General features: G+C 41.5%; 1 protein-coding gene across 3 annotated transcripts in view; it reads right to left on the reverse strand.

The window, feature by feature from the left end:
- Window positions 1-23873, reverse strand: part of LOC116826626 (uncharacterized protein C1orf21) — a 240529-nt gene that overhangs the window by 132961 nt on the left and 83695 nt on the right. For all 3 annotated transcript variants that reach the window (XM_075067878.1, XM_075067876.1, XM_075067877.1), the window contains exon 2: window positions 22976-23181. In XM_075067878.1, coding sequence (XP_074923979.1) covers window positions 22976-23069 — 94 coding nt within the window. In that variant the 5' untranslated portion in view covers window positions 23070-23181. The remainder of the gene's footprint in view (window positions 1-22975; window positions 23182-23873) is intronic.

Genomic DNA, 23873 nt, shown 5'->3' on the forward strand with positions numbered 1-23873 from the left:
GGGGACCCCAGAGTGAGCCAAGACACTGGAAATTCTTGGCTGGTGGCAGCGAGATCAGATCTAAGCTGGTAATTAAGCTTAGAGGGGTTCATGCTAGCTGCTCAGGTTATGAACGCTAAGATTCAAATCTGAGTAGGAAAGCTATGATAGCAGTCACTTAATCAACATGCCTTAGCTCCCCATCTGTAAAATGGGGATACTGTCACCTCTTCTCCCCACTCTGTCTCTTCTGTATTTAGACTGTAGGCTGCTTAGAGCAGAGATGGTCTCTTATTACAAATGTATAATCATTACAATGGGATCTTGATATCACATGAGAAGTCTATGCACTATTGTAATACAGATAATTATATTACAAGTGTCATAGGTATTTATGCATATTTATTTACTTTACGTATTATGATCTGTGGCACCTTATAGACTAATAAATGTATTGGAGCATGAGCTTTCATGCTCCAATACGTTTATTAGTCTATAAGGTGCCACAGAACTCTTTGCTGCTCTTACAGATCCAGACTAACATGGCTACCCCTCTGATATTTTACGTATTATGACACTGCAGTATCATTTACTCGTTTAACATCACAATGAGGAGATGAAAACATTTCAAGGTGATTAACTGGTCCTGCAGGACATCTATTAAGTCTTTGGTCTATACAGTTAATATATGGATACCTGATCTGCTTCATATCCAATTGTTTTCAAAACATTTGACATTTTAAACATGCTCCTGAGCAATTTAGAAATGTGAGATGTCAAAAATGTTGGAAAAAAAATAATTTTCCTGCTTTGTAACTAATCATAACACGTTTTCAAACTCCTCCTGAGCTAAAAGTAAACACATTTTTAGATTAAGCATTTGATGTTTTAAACTCTGTACCAGGGCCAGCAGGAAAAGAAAAAAGAGAAAAAAAAAAACTTTCAGCAGATACTTAACTTTCAAATCCTCTGGCTGGATACCAAATTTTTCTTTTTACAGTTGTAAGAAATATATTTGAAGCTGAAGAACAGACACTATTTATCAATGTGATTTTGATGGAATAAACATAAGCCACAACACAAAATAAAAAACCTATTTCATACACATTTGGCAATTTGTTCTTAGATTACAGATAAAAACATCAACAATGACTTTTATACAGCCAAACACTACTTTCTGTTTGGGAAAGTGAATCTTATTTGGTTTGTCTCTGATGCCTTTTTTAATGAGGCGACATGAAACAACAAGGAAAGAGCTAGCTTCGAGTATGCATTTTTTCTTTATTGATCACTTTTTGGATTGGTGGCCAAAACCTAGAAGACATGATAAGGTGAACCAGCTATTATCCACTCTGATTCATATACAGTAAATGAACTACTTCTCAGAAAGAGCAGTACAACACAGCCAGACAGTAGTGATGTGATTCTACAAATTGCCAGCAACTGAGAACATTTCTGTAACACACAGAGTAGTTCTGACTTGTTTCAGTGCATCATCTTAGATAACTTACTAACTAGAACGTGGACCCTCAATCGAGGTGGACATGAATAGGTCCTGAGAGTCTGATTATTTCCCCTTTCTTTATGGCTAGATGGGAGCGTGGTCCTGTCATAATATGGGGGCCAGGCTACAAAAAAGTTGGCAACCACTGAATTAGATATTAAGAGGGTAGGGAAGTCATCTCTTCATTTTTGTTTATACAATTCCTAACACAATCGGGCTCCAACCCTGACTGGGGCCTTTGGGAGCTTCCATAATATAAATTATCATTATTAATATATAAAGCACACTGGAGAAAGTGAGTATTACTACCTCTGCCCTGGATATGCATAGGGTTATCATATTTCAGGTTCCCAAAAGGAGGACAATGCCGGAGGTGGAGGGACAGTTGAAGGGGGGGGTGTTACTGTTTGGCAATGCTGGAGGAGGTAGTTGGGGAGTGCAGGAAGGGTGTGGGTGGGTGTGCTGGAGGGGGTAGTTGGGAGTGCTAAAGAGGGTACATGCAGCCTCACTCTCAAGGTGGGAGGCAGTGTCGTGCTCCCTGTTCTGGTGGCAAGGTGGCTTGCGCAGGCCCAGGACACAGCACCGGCCCGACAGTCAGTGCCTCCCTATGGGCCTCTCTCCCATCCCAGGGATGGGAGCTGGTGCCTGCGTGGGTGGGTGACTGCAGGGGAGGGCATGGAGACAGCTCTTTCTGAGCCACAATGTCTGCACCACAAAAATCCAGGACATTCCCTCTTATTTGAAATACGCACCCAGGCAGAGGATCACAAAAGAGGTCATGTCCAGGAAAACCAGGACATATGGTAACCCTAGATGTGCGCATGTATATCCTATTACTATTATTTACTCAGATTACTCATGGGGGCAGGGGAGGGGGGCAAGAGTACTGCACCCATTTAGGGATTGGATTAATCTTCAAACATGGTGATCTGACATGGCTGGAGCATCTCAGGACAGTAGGAAAAATTCAGAACTAAATAAGATCATCTCATATTCCAATAACTCTTCTAATAAAGAACCATTCTACCACTAACTTGGAACTAATTCTCCTTCATAGGGGTATCACTGAAGCCACACACTGAAAAGTGATGCTGTTCAAGTGGCAGCGCATCTTATGTTTATTGTTTCCTGGAGCCTGATCCAAAACCCACTGAAGTCAAAAGGATCCTTTCCACTGACTTCACTGGGTTTTGGATCAGGCCTTTAGTGACTACCAGCTCAAAACTGCTCTACTTGGAAGTAAGTAGAAAAAAGAAATGGGGAGGGGAAGAGAAAGGACAATTTCACTACTATCACTACATAAAAGTCATGATTAATGTAAAGAAATTGCCCTGTTATGCCTGGTATGAAAGGATCTTATTGATTCTGTTTCCTACTATATATTTACTTGCTGTAGTAGCATGAACAGTCTATTTTGTTGCTATTCTGTACGTATCTTTTTATATTTAATAATCCATTGAAATATACACATAATTCTGGGAGTGTTTTAAATTTATAAAGAGGCATTATATTGGGCCACTTTTCAGAAAAAAAGTTGGAAAATGAAAAGTAGTCCGAATTCATGATGAAGGTGTTTACTTTGCCTACACTAATCACCAGTAAATATCTAAATTGGATTTGATTTTTTTTAATGTTAAGTTCAGCAGCTTCCTTGTTAGATCTCCACGTAAATAAATGATTTGCCAAGGGCATTCTCCTAGTTAAACAAATAAACCATAAACTTAGATAACAACTCTAATTTTATTACAGTATTGGGGGGGTGGGGGATGTTCTCTTCCTGGACAATGTGTCTTCAGTATCAAACTGTGTTGAGAGGAAAATGAGGGAAAATCTAATTAAAAAGAAAAAAGAAGGGTATAAATTGTTTGGCTGATAAATCTCATTTTGTTCTAATAAGAGCACAGCACTGTATCATTCTTCTAGATTTTCCCTGTTTTGACTCTTGTGATTGCCCTCCCCACATTTTATTGTGTGATCATAAAATTTTATGATTCAGTGATCACGAAAAGTGAGGGATTTTAAAGCTTGTCATCAATGTTAGAAGATGCTGTACAATCTCCTCCCACAAAGTTACCAATATATTTCAGTCTCACCCAGCAACACACTTGCCTCCTTGCAAAGAACCTCTCAACCTCTCCAATGGGACCTAAGTATAGGATTAAGTGCTCTGCTAAATACAGTAGAACCTCAGAGTTACAAACTCCTCGGGAATGGAAGTTGTTCATAACTCTGAACAAAACATTATGGTTGTTCTTTCAAAAGTTTACAACTGAACATTGATTTAATACAACTTTGAAACTTTACTATACAGAAGAAAAATGCTGCTTTCCCTCTATTTTTTAAGTAGTTTACATTTAACGCAGTACTGTACTATATTTGTTTAGGGTTTTTTTTGTCTCTGCTGCCGCCTGATTGCATACTTCTGGTTCCAACTGAGGTGTGTGGTTGACTGGTTAGTTCATAACTCTGGTGTTCTTAACTCTGTGGTTCTACTATACTGGCCAAAGATAAGAGGAAATGAAGTAATCTCTGGATGCAGAGAAGACTCCAAAATGAAACAGCCATGTGCTCCTGGTGCTACATTTGAGATGGAGAGGAGAGCATACAGCTTGGTTTACAGATGACTTTCAACAAATGGAGTGTGAGGGAAGAAGGTTGGAATCCTGGTTTTGAAAGTCCCATGAGAGGGCCTACTACTTGCATCCAAAAGATTTATTTATTTTCATTTCTATGTCTTGGTTGAGCAAGATCCAAATAAATATTTCTTTGTGGCTGCTCTAGTTGAACCAAAGTCTCAAATCAGCAGACTTGTTTTTGATGGTTAATCTGAACTGACTTCATTTGGTGGTTAAAGTGAGCCCCTCCTGTTGTGGCAAGATATTTGGTAATTTTGTTAATAAAAATCAATCGGATTTGTACCAAACTGTTTGGAACCATGGAATCAGGTCTATATTTGGAAAGGGGGAAATGCTAGGTTTTTCTGCAGGAGTTGCAGACAGGATTACAAAGGTTCAGGGTAAAGATGATAAACACAGAGAAAAATGCTGAAGCAAAGAAGAGAGGAAGGACAGGCCACTGGTTAGGGTGCTAGTGTGGAATATGGGAGATCCACATACAATTCCCTGCTCCGCTAAAGACTGCATGTGTTATCTTGGGCAAGTCACTTAACCTCACTAGGCCTCAGCTGTCCTCCATAAAACAAATGCTGTCCTATCTCTCAGGGGTGTTGTGAAAATGAATACACCAGAGACTGTGAAGCACTGGGATACTGTGTTAATGAGGATGATATAAGATTGACAGAAATACAAGCTATAAGCATAACTATAAAGATTTCCAGTTCTAGTACTCTCGCAGTTGTTCTAAATGAGAGAACTTTGTTAAGAAGTTAGCTTTGTGCTGAATTTTACTGTGACTGCTTTAATAACTGGAGTTGATATTTTAAAAAAGAAATTGCACCTTATATGTTGCAGCACAAATTTTCATATTTGATGGAAAATATTAATATTGTAGGTGCCTAGGTAGCATAAAGAGCTTGATGTAAACACCAAAATTAGACAGATTAACAGACAAACTAAAACCATTTCCTTTGTTCTTTCTGTAATAAACATGGTTATTTATTACACATACTAAATGGTTTGATAACTCTAGTATGTCAATATGCCCCCAAGATTAACATTTCTTCTATGAAAAAATAACACGTATGACAGGTGTTACACAATGAAACAATATGTTGAACATGACAATGTTCAAGCCTCCACTATAGCATTTTGCTCCTTGTTGCTATTTACATTGTTATAGTACTCATGTATAGCACTGACAATAAACTTGGAAATTAAATGTTGAATAAAGGAAGATTTATTGTTACTATCCTTAACAGAGGGATTTTAAAATCATTAGAGTCCGGGAAGGCATAATCATATTATATTCACTCTTTCTAGAACATCTGTTTGATTGCCTTGTTAACTCAATTATTTCAATTACATATATTGCAGCAGGAGCAGGAGGGACTGCGTAGTTAAGGATAAGATGTAAATTCCATAATGACCCTCTTTTTCAGTTTATCAAGCAAAATTCCTATGGGCTGAACTCTGTATATTTCTCTCTGTCTAGAGAGGCACCTTTATTCATTCATCTTTATATTTTAAGAAAAATCCATCAGATCTTTTTGAATTCTGTATATGATTATCTTATATGTCCTTAATGCTTAAATAATACAGCAATGGGCACTACAACAAAACCTTATATAGATGTTCCTATCAGAAATTTTGCACACACACAGCCAGGGAAAAAATACTGGTTAAATCCACCTTGTTTGTAGAAATTAATGAGACCTAAGGAACAGGCTTAACTTAAGGGAAATTGATTCCTTAGTTCTGTGCATTGAAGTTTCTCTAAAACAAACAGAGAAGTTCTGGTTTGCTTTCTTGGTTTCATCTAATCCTTCGAAAACTGCGATGCAAGTGCACAGTAAACCTTGCAGTTCAGTTTCTCTCCGTAATTTAAAACAGTTTCAAAAGTTGAAGAGCATGGGGGTTAATAAGGCACTTCTTCTAGTGTTTGCATTGCTTCCTGAGCCACCTGACAGCAGCTTCATCAGCAGAATGAAGGGCCCTAAGGCTACCTTGAAATCTAGTCAATTGACACTTAACAAGAACCATTGACAGATGGAGACCACATTGACGAAGTGGGTTGTCGCGCAGACCCCATGTGTAGAGTTTGGCGGCACACATTCGTTGGCCAGTGGGAACCTGTTCAGTGGAGCCGAAAGATGATATGGCAGGTCAAATCCCAGAGGTCGAACGGTAGGATCAGCGACGAGGAAACCATTCCAAACATCTTTAGCCAACCAATCATTGCGCCACAAGCTTGCTGTGCTTGATTCTGATCTGGCAGTTGAAACCACAATAGATGTCTTGATGTAAGTCATCCTCTGGGGTGACTGAAAATGTCCATGTACAGTGGGACATCTTGATTGGCACACAGCTTTTCCACCAGTCTGGCTGCAGACTCTCTGCATGAATGTGTGGAGGGGCTATGCTGCTCAGAACTGGTAGCCATGGGCAGGAGTGGAGTGCAGGGTGGCTGTGATGATACAATAGTCAAGTTCAATTTGACGTCAACCAATTTAGCGTGAGGTGAATGACACCACACAGGGGCACAGTTTTCTGCTGAAGAGTAACACAGTGCCAGATCCAGTGTGCGGTGTCTGTGCACTTGTGCCCTATGTCAAACTGACTAATTTGCTAGTTAGATTATTCCTGGCCCTGACTTTGGTATCAGCCTTTTTTAAAAGGTGATGGAAAGTCAAAGTGGTCCAGCGTGACACCAAGGTAGACCAGTGTTGCCTTGTGCTTCATCCATTTTCCATTGAGGACGACACCTAACTTACATTTAGCACTTGAATTGTGGAGTGGAAGATGCTTAAAACTGTCTTAGTCATACTTGGTTGGAGGCACCAACTGCTACACCAGGCTGCCATCTTGGCCAGGTTAGCATTCAAGATGTTGTCCAATTTGGTGAAAGAGCATGACTGGGTACCACAGCAGATGTCATTTACATAGATCAGGGGTAGGCAATCTATGGCACAAGTGCCAAAGGTGGCACGTAAGCTGATTTTCAGTGGCACTCACACTGGCCAGGTCCTGACCACCAGTCCAGGGGGCTCTGCATTTTAATTTAATTTTAATTTAATTTAATTTAATAAATTAAAAATTTCTTAAACCTTATTAACTTTACCTACAACAATAGTTTAGTTATATATTATAGACTTATAGAAAGAGATCCTCTAAAACCATTAAAATGTATTACTGGCATGCAAAACCTTAAATTAGAGTGAATAAATGAAGACTCGGCACAATGCCTCTGAAAGGTTGCCAAGCCCTGACATAGATAAACTTGCATGACTGAGTTAGTGGCAGGTTGTTTGTGTACAGATTGAACAGGGTGGACATAACCACAAAGTCTCAGGCAAGCCGCTGAATTGTCTTCTCCATTAGCTTGTTCTGTTTCTCATATGTATGCGAAAACACCTGTCATGAAGTAGAAGTTCAACAATGTCCACGACCCATGCGGGGAAAGCTCTTGACAGTTTTACCAGAAGATGAGTGTGCCACACTGTATCGTAGCCCTCTGTCAGTCCAAGAAAACAACTCCTGTCTTCAAGTTCTGTTGAAACCTGCTTTCTATATATTTGTAAGGTCTAGGACTCAGTCACGTGTGCTTTGATCCTTCCAGAAGCCAGCTTAGTCAAACAGATTTGTACCAAACATGGTCTACAGATATACGTTGGAGGATAAGATGCTTAAAATAAGGCTCTTAAGAGGAATCTTAATTTGCAATGATTTTAAAAGTCCAGCAAACCTTACATACATGATGATGATGTCTGGAACATTTTAAAATGTCACAAGAAGGTGGTGGGCCTAACGAGTAACCACATTATCTTGAGAAATGACCATCTACCATGAGGCAAGCATAGGAAATTATTGGAAAATTGTGATGAAGGGGGACAGACGAAAGCTGGATAATTCTGGATGATCCAGGCAATGGCCTGTAGATGTGTCTCTCCTAGAAGTGGGGCTTGATCTACATTGGATGAGATGCAAAACCATCCAGACATCTTATTCCTGGAAACTGTTTTCCTTTTCTTCTTCTTCCTGCTGAGGGTGAGGAGGGAGCCTAAGAGAGACCTCCTGCTCCCTCAGAGAGGTCTGATTTCCCTCTGCTCCTGATCAATCCACAGTCACCTACTGAGGGTGAAAAGGGGATCTGCACAGATGGGAACATGGTGCACTCTATGCATACAGGTACACAACAAAGGGCTAGAGCTTGTTGTTTCTGAATGGCTTCTTTGCCTGCTTCTCCAGCCTAAAGAGTAATAAGGCATCTCAGCTGAGGGAGCAGCTGTTTGCTCATAGGAGGTAAGAGGAAACTGGGGACTTTGCCTGCACAGAGCTCAGCAGGGGGTGGGGCCCAACAAGGAAATTCCTGCATCCTGATTGGACAAAGTACAGGAAAACACTTAGTCATGCCAACAGAAGTTATGCCAGGGGAACAGAATTATTTTCCTGACGCCCTAACTGTAAACAGTTTGAATTTTATTACTTTCTCTTTACGCATTAATTAAGCCTGCGCCATGGGTTTAAACTCATCCCAAAACAAAAGCTTGAAGCAGTTCTCCATTTATAGTTCTGGGACCAGCAAAATTTGGATATCTCCCAGTCCTTCAACTCAGAAATCGGCATGCAGTTCCTCTGCCTCTGCTTTAGGCAGAGAAGTCCTCCACCCCAGCAAGCATCTATTTTTAATTGTAACCAGGCAGGGTGGATGTGTTTTTTAAATTCAATCCTGTTACAGCTCTTTTCTATCGATTGCTGCCGGGAACCTTATTGCCCTGCGCTGTGCCTATATTGCATTTCCACCACACCTTAAATTTCCCACTATTACTACCACTAGAGTTCTCAAGCAGCAGAGCTGTAACTAGCTATTTTTGTGCCCGAGGCAAGAATATAAAATTGTGCCCTCCCCCCTCCATATAATTTCATAGTAGTTACTTCGTAAAAAAAGAAAAATATGTAAATGACAAGAATAATGATAATAGAATGCTTATTTTAATCATAAGATCCGCATACAAAATCAACTAATACATATAAGGTGTGCATCATAGTGCATCATGAACTGTGGGGGTCGGGGCTCACAGCCAGTGCAGGGTTCAGGGTCAGGGCTTGCAGTCGCATGTCCCTGTCAAGGTTGAAGCTCACAGCCCGGCACAGCACTCAGGGCTCGTAGGCCGCAGCTCCACGCAGGGGTCAGGGTTCGCAGCCATGAGTCGCAGTCAAGGCTCACAACCTGGCGCAGGGGTCAGGGCTCACTACTTGCAGTCATGTGCCAGGGTCAGGGCTCGCTACCCCCCACATAACTGGGTCGCGAACCCCAGTTTGAGAACCAATGCTTTATAATTACTCTAGGGTGTATTCTATTTATTTTCCATTTACATTGTACATTTGTCATGGTGCAATGTGCATATTATATGATTATAATTTTTCATAAAATAATAAGAATTTAACTTAATTTATCTTTTTCTGTGCCCCTCAGCTTTGCACGCCCAAGGCAAGTGCCTCACTCACCTCACCCTTGTTATGGCAATTAAAAAAATTAATTGTGATTAATAGTACTGCTAAATAATAGAATACCATTTATTTAAATATTTTTGATGTTTTCTACATTTTCAAATATATTGATTTAAATTACAAAACAGAACACAGAGTACAATGGTCACCTTATATTTATTTTTTATTACAAAGATTTGTGCTGTAAAAAGCAAAAGAAATAGTATTTTTCAATTCACCTTACACAATTCCAATCTCTTTATTATGAAAGTTGAACTTACATATGTAGAATTATGTACAAAAAACACTACATTCAAAAATAAAATGTAAAAACTTTAGAGCCCACAAGTCCATTCAGTCCTACTTCTTGTTGAGCCAGTCACTCAGACGAATAAGTTTGTTTACATTTGCAGAAGATAATGCTGTCTGCTTCTTGTTTACAATGTTACCTGAAAGTGAGAACAGACATTCGCATGGCACTGTTGTAGCCAGCGTCGCAGGATACTTACACGCCAGATGCGCTAAAGATTCAAATGTCCCTTCATCTTCAACCACCATTCCGGTGGACACGTGTCCATGCTGATGATGGGTTCTGCTTGATATGATCCAAAGCAGTGCAGACTGATGCATGTTCCCTTTCATCGCCTGAGTCAGATGCTGGGTGGATTTGATTTAAATTGATTTAAATCACTAGTCAGGAAAGACTCGATTTAATCATGGATTTCTACAAAAAAGTAGATTTTTCTTGGCTGTTATAACCTTAACACATTCTTCACAACTCAGAGATAGAATTAGGTTTCATTTTTAGAAGGTACTGTGACGAAGTTCCTCCTCTACCTTGGTGGGTCCTGCGCTTATTGATGGATTTGCTCACCTCAGAAATTCACCATGTGGGTCAGAAAACAGCCCAGACACCTTCCCCTCTGGTAGAAGCCACAGTCCAGGTCAATTCCTCCTGTGTTTGATCAAGAGTTGGGAGGTTTGGGGGGAATCCAAGCCCGCCCTCTACTCTGAGTTCCAGCACAGGGCCCTGTGGACTGCAGCTGTCTAGAGTGCCTCCTGGAACAGCTGCGTGACAGCTACAAATTCCTGGGCTACTTCCCCATGGCTTCCTCCCAACACCTTCTTTGTCCTCACCACCGGACCTTCCTCCTGATGTCTGATAATGCTTGTTCTTCTCAGTTCTCCAGCAGTATGCCTACTCACTCTCAGCTTTTTGCATGCCTCTTGCTCCCAATTCCTCGCACACACTTCCTCTCCCCTGGCTCCCTCTGGCCTGACTGGAGTGAGCAATTTTATAGCATCAGGTGCTTAACAGCCTCACCTGACTCTTAGCAGGTTAATTGGAGTCGAGTGTTCTCATTAGCCTGGAGCAGCCCCTGCTCTGGTCACTCAGGGAACAGAAAACTGCTTATTCCGTGGCCAGTATATCTTCCTTCTACTACTCTGCTGTCTCCAGCTGGCCTAGGTCTATCACAGTACACACTATACATTTTTTAAGTGATTTATTTTGATAACTTTTTAGATTAGTTTTACAGCTATATCAGAAAATGAATGATTGTTTAGTTATTTCATTTACCAAAGGTAATTGAAGTAGATATTTATGAAGTCATTGGGAATGAACTATCTCCAGTTCAACAGGTTAATCATTAATATTTGGAGGATTTTCTTGCCATGCTGTATTAGGAGAACATCACCAGACAGAAATTTAAATTGTTTTATTTAACTAAAACAACATTACGTATTCTGGACTTTTTTCTTCAACAGCAAACATATAATATTTTAACAAAACAAGCATATGAATTTTTGAATTTAGTTAAGCATTCAAGTTTTTCTTTGTTGCACTCTTTGCATTTTGCATGCATGCCTGTCTTATCTACAGGTAGAGGAACTTCATTAAAATATTCCCAGACTGGGTCTCTTTTACAGCCTGCTGCCATTATAGGTTCTCCCATCTAGTGAGAGAACGTACGGTAGATCTCAAATCAATGAAGGCTACACTCAGAAAGACCTAGACACTTCTGGTATATGTTGCTCAAATAGTTTCACTTTTCTTTCTACTGCCTGTCCCTTCCTTCTCACATTTATCTCTAGATTTCTGTTAACAAGCATGTTATCTCTGGACACACAAATCCACAGTTTGAGAACTGCAAAACTGAGCATCTCTGATGATATCTTCTAGACTGAGCACTAAGTCCCATTGGTTAGATAGAAAGATTAACCTAAATAATCTACACAGAAGTCACTGGCACCCCATAAAATTGAGTCCCTAATCCATGAACTATTGAAACTCATTTACAAAACTTTTCTTAAATATTCCATTAATATATTGTCTCATACTATAGAATTAGTATTTATAATCCCTATTCCATGATGAGAATATGAGCAATAATGTATCTTAATTAAAACTATCTTTAAATAGGTTTTTTCCTCAAAACACATTTTATCAAAAAAATCTGATTTAATTAAAAAAATCAATTTTTTTTAAATCATTGATTTTTATCACTCAGCAGAAGGTTGGTTTTCTTTTTTGGTGGCTTTAGATCTCTAGTTTACGCATCAGAGTGTTGCTCTTTTAAGACTTTTGAAATCATGCTCCACACCTCGCCTCTCTCAGATTTTGAAAGGCACTTCAGATTCCTAAACCTTGGGTCCAGTGCTGTAGCTATCTTTAGAAATCTCACATTGGTACCTTCTTTGCCTTTTGTCAAATCTGAAGTGAAAGTTTTCTTAAAATGAACAACGTGTGCTGGGTCAGAATGCGAGTAAAACAGAGCAGGAGACATACCATTCTTCCCCAAGGCGTTCAGTTAAAAATTAATGCATTATTTTTTTAACAAGCATCTTCAACATGGAAGCATGTCTTCTGGAATGGTGGCTCAATCATACGAATGTTTAGCATATCGGGCACGTAAATATCTTACAATGTCAGCTACAGAAGTGCCATGTGATGCCTGTTCTCACTATCAGGTGACATTGTAAATAAGAAGCCAAGAGCAGTATCTCCCATAATTGTAAACAAACCTGTTTGTCTTAGTGATTGGCTGAACAAGAAGTAGACTTGAGTGGACTTGTAAACTCTAAAGTTTTAGATTATTTTGTTTTTGAGTTCAGTTATATAACAAAAAAAAATCTACATTCGTAAGTTGCATTTTCATAATAAAGAGATTGCATTATGGTACTTGTATGAGGTAAATTGAAAAATTATTTCTTTAATCATTTTTACAGTGCAAATATTTGTAATAAAAATAATGTAAAGTGAGCATTATACACTTTGTATTCTGTGTTGTAATTTAAATCAATATATTTGAAAATGTAGAAAAACATCCAAAATATTTAATAAATTTCAATTGGTATTTTGTTGTTTAACAGCGCGATTAAAACTGCAATTAATCGCAGTTAATTTTTTGAGTTAATCGTGTAAGTTAACTATGATTAATAATCAACAGCCCTAATTACCACTGATAATAGAGTTAGTGTGGAGCATCCAGGTGGTTTTAAACCACCACTTTTATCTAAACCTGCTCTGACCAAGTCTAGTTAGCACACTAGCAACCAATGACACCTGTTTACATTAGCACTCCAATCATTGATACCTACCCAGTTTTAGTTACAACAACAAGAACACTTAGAATAACCCTGTAGTGTAGATGTACCCTGATTTTACATAAACCGGTCTTGTAAAACAGATTGTATAAAGTCGAGTGCACACGGCCACACAAAGCACAATAATTCGGTGCTGTGCGTCCATGTACCGAGGCTAGCGTCGATTTCCAGAGCGTTGCACTGTGGGTAGTTATCCCATAGTTCCCGCAGTCTCCCCCGCTCATTGGAATTCTGGGTTGAGATCCCAATGCATGATGGTGCAAAAACAGTGTCACGGGTGATTCTGGGTAAATGTCGTCACTCATTCCTTCCTCAGTGAAAGCAACGGCAGACAATCATTTTGTGCCCTTTTTCCCTGGATTGGCCTGGCAAGCATGAGCAATGGCAACCGCATTGTGAGCTCGTTTTGCCTTTTGTCACTGACCTGAATGGTTACTGGATGCCACGACAGGAGCGGTAACACTGCAGCACTACAACAGCAGTCATCATTATGCTTTTGCAAGAGCAGAGACGGTTACAGTTGTTCTGAACCGTCTCTGTGCATTGTAATTGGTGATGAGAATGACAGGGTTATGGTCATTCTGTACTCGCTGTTGGTGTCATGGTGGCTACCTGGCTGACCATTTGCTGCAGGTCAGCCCAGTGGGGGGCCAGATACAAAAATGAGAAGCCTCCCGAGTCAGTTCCTCTCCTGTTATGTTGTATCTAAAATAGCGTCGTCCTGCCTAGAATATGGGGCAAGTGTACTAGAGAGCCATGAACCAGAGAGCACAAGCCTCGTGTCAGATCTGCAGAGACATGATGAGCTCTGCCATTTGCAAGGGGTGCCCTGCACACCCCACCCGTTGCTTCCTCCTGCTCCACCTCCCAGGCACGTTGCAGGGTCCCCCCATTTGTGTGCATGACGTAATAAAGAATGCAGGAATAAAAACGATTGACTTTTTGGTGAGATAAAATAGGGGAGGCAGCCTCCCAGCGCTATGATGTCAGGCGACATAAAGGGGGGGGGTGGGGAGAAGCGACCGACTCACCGCTCGCTAGTGATAGTTCAGGCAGTACAGAATCTTTTCTTTAGACATAAAGGGGGGGACTGATGGACTCGTAACCCCGGTTGTTATGATGAGGACTGTTACCAGCGTTCTGTATCATACTACCGGAATAACTGGGAGTCTTCTATTTTTACCAGGCGCCCTTGGCCACCCTCACCTGAGGCCAGCCAGGAGCATCTCATGGGCTGATGAATGATGATTGGACTAGCATCTATTGTACTGTCATGCCATGGAGGGGAAGATGCTGCTATCATCGGCGCGTCTACCAGCACCATGCCGTAGACATAGGGTGACAATTATAAAAAAGTCAAGAAACGATTTTGTTCCCTTTCTTTCCGGGGCGGGCAGTAGGATAAATTCCAACATTATACCCTGAATCACCCCGGACAATGTGTTTACCCTACAGGCATTGGGACTCAGCCAGAATGCAAAGTGCTTTTCGAGACTGCGGTGACTGGGATAGCTGGAGTCCTTAGTACCCCTCGCCTCCTCCTGAGCGTCCATTGATTCTTTGGTTTCCAATAACCTTGTCACACAGCACTGATGCCTGTGGCCTCTGTTATCATAGCCTGAGATTTTTTCAAATGCTTTCTATTCAATCTTCTGTACGAGAGCTCTGATAGAACAGATTTGTCTCCCATAACAGCGATCAGATCCAGTATCTCCCCGTAACGCCCATGCGGACTCTTTGGATTGGGACTTTGCATCGCCACAGTTGATCAGAGTCCCACTGGGCAAACAGAAATTGAAATTCAATTAGTTCGGGGGGCTTTTCCTGTTACCTGGCCAGGTGCATCCGAGTTCATGATTGCTGTCCACAGCGTCACAATGGTGCACTGTGGAATACCGCCCGAAGCACAATTACCGCGATTTGTGCACCTCCTATCTATGCGATATGATAATTACCCGATTTCAGCGCTACTCCTCTTGTCGGGGAGGAGTACAGAAACCGGTTTAAAGAGCCCTTTATATCAATATAAAGGGCCTTGTTGTGTGGACGGGTGCAGCGTTAAATCAGTTAACGCTACTAAAATCAGTTTAAAAGCATAGTGTAGACCAGGCCTTAGCTCTGATATAATGTTTTCCATCTGCAGATCTCAAAGTGCTTAATGCTAGCAATAGTTAAGGTACTAGTCTAGACTGGCACATACCTTTTTCCAAAGCATTATGGATTAGATGGTACAGTGGGGATAACAGCTCTGCCCAGTTTATTCTAGTGTTTCCCTGATTGTGATTGGTGGGGCTGTACTAGTGCTAGACCAAAGTAGAATTGCTAAAAATTCTCAGTGCAGAGGTCAGAGCAAGAGCAACCAGAACAGCAGTGAAAATGTTGTGCACTGTTGCCAGCATTTTCATTTGTGGACAGGCACTGCATTACGAGTGTGGGATGGGTTTGCATCACCAAATTACTCCAATACTGACAAGACTCAAAACCCCTCTAAAAATTCTCTAAGGCTAAACCAAGCAAGCTGAGTTGAGTAAAGCTGAGCAGGCTACAGCCAAATGAAAGATTGTACTGCCTCTCCTTGGTTGCTCAGCATCACAACTTTTTGTAAAAACAGTCATACTGGTTGTACCCTACAAGCTCTCAACATTGAAGGCACTTACTACTGGGCCCCAGTCAGGGGACTCGACTCTATGAAGAAAGTCTTAGGGGGAAGTCACCTGCTTTCCAGAGTCCAGCTGAGCAATGAGGGGCAAAATATTGCACGTCACGTGCATTCAAATTAGACTCCACACCAAGAGAAGAATAGCACTAACAATGAGTTAGGCCTGTCTTCCTCATCACCACCTAACATGGCCGTTCAAGTTCTCTCAGGAGCATCTATCAGAGAAGCTGAAATGGAAATCAAGCACAGCTTGTTATCCAGGACAGATTTCTCAAATTTCTCCTTCTTTCACCTGTCCGAGGAAGGAACAGAACATACAAATAATAATAAAAAAAAACAAAGGCACCTAAAAGGAAGGAATATGACTGAGGGAGCTGAGCAAGTAAACTTTTTAAACCTAGGGAACTTTGTATTTAGAGCTTATATATAGCTTTTTACATCTTCAAGGCACTGTACACCAGTGCTGACAATCTAATCCTCAGAACCCCTCTGTGAGGTAGGTAAGTGTATCCTAGAATAACTTGTAGGAACATCCAGCAGAATGAAATTCAAAATCCCCTCTCCCCAGAGAATAATCCTCAGACACGTGTAGGCACGAACACATAAAACCCTGGCTTCAACAAGTAATTTGAACTTTAATAGACAAAAGCTGTGCAGGAAAAAGCTGTCTTTAACTAATTCAAGGGTGCAATTTTTATTATTCTTCATCTCACCCTTTAATTTATGATGTATGTATAGAGCAGATGGGAACTCTTGCTCAAAAACATACTATAGGATTCATTAAACCGGATCTGACTGTTGGTCTATTCAGTTTCACACCTCAGCTTTGGCAATAGCAAAACCTGATGCTTTGGAAGAAAGTGAAACAATGCACTTAGAGGCAACTGTGCAATGTTGTACATAACCAAATCTACCCCAAAATAGATTTGATTACCTTAATTTATCTTGCATAGCTACAAATGCTATTAGCGGTCATAAAAGTATCCTAGCCTTTCATAAATCTGGCCAGAACATTTTTCTATATGACCCGATTAACACAGTTAGAATTAAACAAGATAGATGTGGACTTCTTGCAACTATGTGGCCCACTGCCTGTTTTTGAAGAGATCTTTTTGTGACAGGTTAGTCTCCGATATGACTACAGATTTGGGCAACAGTAATTTCAAATACATTTGCATCTCTGTGGTTTCTCTTTGTATAGAATCAGTGCTGCCACCATAGCATCAGCCCTCCTTCCTGCTATTCTGTGGGGGTTGCTGTGATCCAAGTAGCCAACACAATCAAAGAGCTGCTGATATCAAGGGTAGTGACTCTGGGAAATGTGCAGGTCATAGTGGATGGCTTTGCTGCAATGGGATTCCTTAACTATGGTGGGGTGATAGACAGAACCCATATCCCTATCCTGGCACCAGAGCACCAAGCCAGTGAGTACATAAACCAAAAAGGGTACTTTTCAATAGTGCTGCAAGCACTGGTGGATCACAAGGGATGTTTCACCAACATCAGCGTGGGATGGTTGGGAAAGGTACGTGACACTCGCATTTTCAGGAACTCTGGTCTGTTTCAAAAGCTTCAGGAAGGGATTTTCTTCCCAGACCAGAAAATAACCATTGGGGATGTTGAAATCCCTTAACGCCATGGCTCATGAAGCCGTACACAGGCAGCCTGAACAGTAGTCAGGAGCTGTTCAACTATAGGCTGAGCAAGTGCAGAACGGTGGAAGAATGTACATTTGGAAGTTTAAAAGTGCGCTGGCGCAGTTTACTGACTCAGCTAGACCTCAGCTAAACCAATATTCCCATTGTTATTACCGCTTGCTATGCACTCCACAAAATCTGTGAGTAAGGGGGAGATGTTTATGGCGGGGTGGGAGGTTGAGACATATTGCCTGGCAGCTGATTACGCACAGCCAGACACCAGGGCGGTTAGCAGAGTACAGGAGGGTGCGGTGCACATCAGAGCAGCTTTGAAAACCAGTTTCATGACTGGTCAGGGGGCTACGGTCTGAAAGTTCTGTTTGTTTCTCCTTGATGATCCCTGCCCCCTTGGTTCACTCTACTTCCCTGTAAGCTAGCCACCCTCCCCTCCCCACTTCGATCACCACTTGCAGAGGCAATAAAGTCATTGTTGCTTCACATTCATGCATTCTTTATTAATTCATCACACAAATAGGGAGATAACTGCCAAGGCAGCCCAGGAGGGGCGGGGGAGGATGGAAAGAAAAGACCACGCTGCACTTTAAAACTTATTGATGCAAGCTTTCTGTAGGTTGGGCAGTCCTCTAGGGTGGAGTGGCTGGGTGACTGGAAGGCCCCCTCACTGTGTTCTTGGGTGTCTGGGTGAGGAGGCTATGGAACTTGGGGAGGAGGGCGGTTGGTTACACAGGGGCTGTAGCGGTGGTCTGTGCTCAAGCTGCCTTTCCTGAACCTCAGCCATACGCTGGAGCATATCAGTTTGTTCCTCCAGTAGTCTCAGCATTGCCTCTTGCCTTCTGTCACCAAGCTGACGCCACCTATCATCTTCAGCCCGCCACCTGTTCTTGCATTCATATTGTGCTTTCCTGGACTCTGACATTGTTTGCCTCCACACATTCTGCTGGGCTCTTTCAGTGTGGGAGGACTGCATGAGCTCAAAGAACATTTAATCGTGAGTGCATTTTTTTCGCCTTCTAATCTTCGCTAGCCTCTGGGAAGGAGAAGATAGTGTGAGTGTTGAAACATTTGCAGCTGGTGGAGGGAAAAAAGGGAAGAGTGGTAGTTAAAAAGACACATTTTAGACAACAATGGGTAGACTCTTCCATGGTAAACCTTGCTGTTAACATTACATAGCACATGTGCTTTCAGTACAAGGTCACATTTTGCCTCTTATTGAGAGTATGCCGGTTTGGTGTGAGAGATCTTTCACGCAGGACCAGGTAACAGAATTTGGCGTGCAGGCAGCCATGGTAAGACATAGGCCTGGTTTCTTTAACCTTCATAACAATGGGAATGGTTTCAAACAGCAGAACCCTCATTTCCCGTACCAAGCAGCCGTTGGGTTGGCCATTTAAAATGCGTTGGCCATTTAAAAGGAGGAGGGGATGCAGTTTTTGGGTTATTGTGCAGCACAAACCCAACTAACTCCGCCCCCCAACCCCACCCACCCACCCAATTCTCTGGGATGATCACTTCACCCCTCCCCGCACCGCTTGCTTAACAGTGCGGAACATTTCTGTTCAGCCACAGGCAAACAGCCTAGCAAGAACGAGCACCTCTGAATGTCCCCTTAATAAAATCACCATATTTCAACCAATGATTCCAGACTATGTGCTACTGGCCTGGCGTGGTAAAGTGTCCTACCATGGAGGATGGAATAAGGCTGCCCTCCCCAGAAACGTTTTGCAAAGGCTTTGAGAGTACATCCAAGAGAGCTTTATGGAGATGTCCCTGAAGGATTCCCGTTCCGTCCCCATACACGTTAACAGACTTTTCCAGTAGCTATACTGGCCGCAAATGCCAGAGCAAATTAAAAATTAAACTTGATTGCTTTTAAACCATGTCTAATATTTACAAAGATACACTCACCAGAGGTCCCTTCTCTGCCTTCAGGGTCTAGGAGTCCGCCTTGGTTGGGTTCGGGAGGTACTGACTCCACGTCCAGGGTGAGAAACAGTTCCTGGCTGTTGGGGAAAACAGTTTCTCCGCTTGCTGTGAATTGTCTTCAACCTCCTCCTCATCTTCCTTGTCCCCAAAACCCGCATCCCTGTTGCGTGCTACTCCACTGATGGAGTCAAAAGCACAGCGGTGGGGTAGTGGTGGCGGCACTACCTAGAATGGCATGTAGCTCATCATAGAAGCGACATGTCTGGGGCTCTGACCCGGAGCAGCCATTTGTGTCTCTGGTTTTTTGGTGGGTTTGCCTCAGCTCCTTAAGTTTCACGCGGGACTGCTGTGGATCCCTGCTATAGCCTCTGTCCTTCATGCCCGTTGAGATTTTTTCAAATGTTTGGGCAATTCGTCTTTTTGAACGGAGTTCTGAGAGCACAGATTCATCTCCCCATACAGCGATCAGATCTCGTACCTTTCATTCAGTCTCTTTTGCGATTTTGGGACTCCATCATGGTCACCTCTGCTGATGAGATCTGCACTCACCTGCAGATCGCCACACTGGGCAAACAGGAAATGAAATTCAAAAGTTCGTGGGCCTTTTCGTATCTACCTGGCCAGTGCATCTGAGCAGAGAGCGCTCTCCACACTACCCCAAATTCGACCCGGCAAGGTCGATTTCAGCACTAATCCCCTCGTACAGAAATAGATTTTAACAGCTCTTTAAGTCAAAAATAATGGTTGTGTCATGTGGACGTTGCAGGGTTAAATCGATCTAACGCTGCTAAATTTTACCTAAACTCGTACTGTAGACCAGGGCTCAGAGTCTCATTCCAGTTCAGATGTATGCTCCTCAGTCTCTCTCCTCCATCCAAACCTGGTCTTACTTTGTCTAGCTCATCCTGAAGATAAGCTTAGCTCCCAATGGTCTGGAGAAATGCCCTGTCCATAGCTATTGGCTGGATCAGATGTACTGCCGCTTTTATGGCTCCCAGCTGTTGACAGGGGAATATGCAGCAATTTTTCGGCAGCTGGCAGAAGGAGGCAGAGGTTGAGCACTAGCAACGCTGTGGCTCCCTTGAGTGCTGTGAAGCACCATTAGCAATCAGTGGTGGCTGCGACACCATGGACCACCAATATCCCTTGAAGCTACATTTAAGATTCATTGCCCTAGGTGACATCCTACAATAAAATCTAGCATTGCTAATCTCTATGTTTGTAATGGATTGGTTGTGACAGCTCTCTGATACAGTGCTTACATATTTCTTTTTGCCTTTACTGAAAGAATAACTCTACAGATGTGTCAGATGGAATTTTGTTTTGGATTAACATAAATGTTTAATAGGAAATTTAAAAAACCTTGCAATGTCAGATCCAATTCATCTTACACAATGCAACTGCCCAGTATAATTTAAAACATGAAAAGAGGAGTGAAGCAAGAGGTTCAGTCTATTATGAAACAGACTTAGAAATCTAGGGAATTCTGATTGGTTGATGATGAGGTTGCACAAACCCTATGCTCAGGTGTAAACTTCTCCCTCTCTTTTTTATATTAAAAATTGTGCAGGACATATTTTACATGCCATGCACACGGAAGTACAGCACATTGCCAAACCTGGAGACCAATGTGTTCCGTTGACCCACAGAACAGATGCAACAAGGACAGCAAAAAAGCAAGGCTCCCTCCCCATACTGCCATTCCAAAATGTCTCAAACCTAATCTGGAGGGCCCACTTCTAAAAACAAGAGGCTAGCTTCATCTATAGGTGCATTCCAGCTCCAATCCAGCAAAGCATTAATGCATGTGCTGAAGTGCCACTGAATTCAATGGGACCTAAGTACATGTTTGAAGAGCTTTGGAGAGAAGGGATGGATTGCTGAATTGGGGCCCCAAATCATAGACTGCCTGCCTAGACTGACAACAAAGATGGTATGGGAAACACTTTATAGGAAGATGGAAAAGGAAATAAATTTGAAACAGTCCCCTGAACCTCTGATGGTGATAATCTTCAGTAGTTTCATATCTATCCCAGGGTGACAAAGTGTCAACATAAAGGGGCAAGATTCTACATCCTATTACAATCCCTTGTGCCCTGAAATTCCTCTTACCTTTTAAACATAATTTAGGTTCTCATGTGACTGAAGTTATGGTACATGACCTTGTGTTACTGTGTACTAAAGGCATGTAATGAAAAAAATCTCCCAGAAATGCACTGTCTGACTAGTCTTATTGATTAACTATAAGTTAACATCTGTCTTAATATTCCTTTCATAACAAAAGAGGATATTTTGCTCTTAATATCCATAAAGTCTGTATTATATAAAAGTTCAAATACTAAAATCAGAATTCCAAACGTATCATCTTACAAGATAGTAAAGGAAAGCATGAACAAAAAAAAACCAAAACAAAACACCCTCATCATAGAGGTTCACATTTTTTAAGACCCTCAGTTCAGATTATAGATATAATTTGAGGTAGTTTTACTTTGTGTCTGCTGCTGGGAATAAACATACCCTCAACAGACAGATTGAAGTGAAGCTTCTCCTCCTTACTTATTTCAATAGTAGTGATAGCTTTGCTACTGCAGCATGGCATTCTTAATTCTGCACAAATAATTGCTATAACAACCACCACAGAAGAGAAGCTTGACATTCTAAATAGCAGTGCAACTATTTTAAGAATATTGAATCCACGGAGTTTATAAGCAATACCAAATCACCTTCTTAGTAGGAAATAGTTTCCTTATAATGTCTGGACAGGCCTGGAAACCTCACATTGTGTACATTTTTTTATAATCATTCTTAACACATTTCATAATCTACTCCTCATCAATTACAAAAGTAGTTAAACATATGCTAATAGAGTCTGACAAAAAAATCACAATGTTGATGTTACCATAATTAGTACTTAAGTACCATGGCAAAACTTTGATTTCAAAACAATCTTCTTTCTAACTACAAAGATTAGCTTTATGTTACTATGCCATGTTCAAAATCTTCCTCTACCACCCCAATCTTCACAGGTTATTTAAATATTATTGATAACTTCCCACTTCTAATTTTACAGTACTTTCATATTCTGCTCTCTAGAAGACTTAGGGTTTGACATTTTTCTCCTGTTATAGAGGGATGGAGGGGATTGGGGGATTTATTTTGCTTACGTAGTAGGGGTTTTAAAGCAAATTTTACATTTGGCATCTGATAGCAGAAATATAAAATGTATAACTTGGGAATTTGAAGTGAATGGTTGCTCAAATTTCCCTACACTGTGTGGAGCTGAAGATACTATACTTCAGAACACTGGAAGCAGAATGTTCCATAGATCTGCAATAAGCTCTCTGATTTCACATCTGATCCGAACAACAACATAATTTCAACACTCTTCCGATACTATCCCTTAGATATAACTCCACTAGTATTGTCATGATTCATTTCAACTTTCTTTTTCATTCTTAGTTCATAAGAAGGGTGAGACTCCCAATTAGAATTTCAAAAACATTAATGATGTGTAAGAAAGATAAGATCCCATAACACTCACCACCAAATACATCTCCATTCTGGTAGTTCTTCCCCTTCTGAGCTTCCTCTTCATTTTGAACAGTAGAAACATGTTTGGCTGATGCACAGCCCATAGCTTCATTCAGTCAGCTCCAGCTGGACTGAACCACAAATCATCTCTACAGATGCCTAAGCATTGTTCTAAAAATAATCCACCTTCTTGCTTGGTTGTCAAGACACTTCTACCTGCAGATATAAAAAAGAAGAAAAATATTTCTAAGCATATTGACAGAAAGCCATCATTAACAAGGTTGCGCTTTTTGGCAATCAGGAAAATATCACGATGGTATTTCGGGGAGAGAAGTGCAGGAAAAACACCATCTCGAAGAATACACACGCTTTTTTTTTTCCCCTGAAGCACATATAGGAAATCAGAGACATTTGCTTCTCTTGCTACTTTTCACAATCTGTCCATCAAGCTAATTTTCTTAGAAAGCTTATTAGTGCTTGGGAACTGATACATGCAAGTGTTGAACACTGGGTCAGACAAAAAGAAAAGTCAATTAAGATCTTATATCCCTGTACGCAAAAGATGAAAGTAAATGATATTAATCCTTTGCCTGTTTAACTGTTTATTGCACTGAATTAGGGGTGGCCAACCTGTGGCTCTGGAGCCACATGCGGCTCTTCAGAAGTTAATATGCGGCTCCTTGTATAGGCACCGAATCCAGGGCTGGAGCAACAGGTGCCAACTTTCCAATTACCAGAAAAAGAGAGGGTGCTCACTGCTCAACCCCTGGCTCTGCCACAGGCCTTGTCCCCACTTCACCCCTTCCCACTCCCTCCCGAGCCTGCCATGCCCTCACTCCTCCCCCCACAGAGCCTCTTGCACACCACAAAACAGCTGATCGGGAGGTGCAGGGAGGAAGAGAGTAGGA

The sequence above is a fragment of the Chelonoidis abingdonii genome, chromosome 7 (genome assembly GCF_003597395.2).
Source record: "Chelonoidis abingdonii isolate Lonesome George chromosome 7, CheloAbing_2.0, whole genome shotgun sequence".
NCBI classification, from domain to species: Eukaryota; Metazoa; Chordata; order Testudines; family Testudinidae; genus Chelonoidis; species Chelonoidis abingdonii.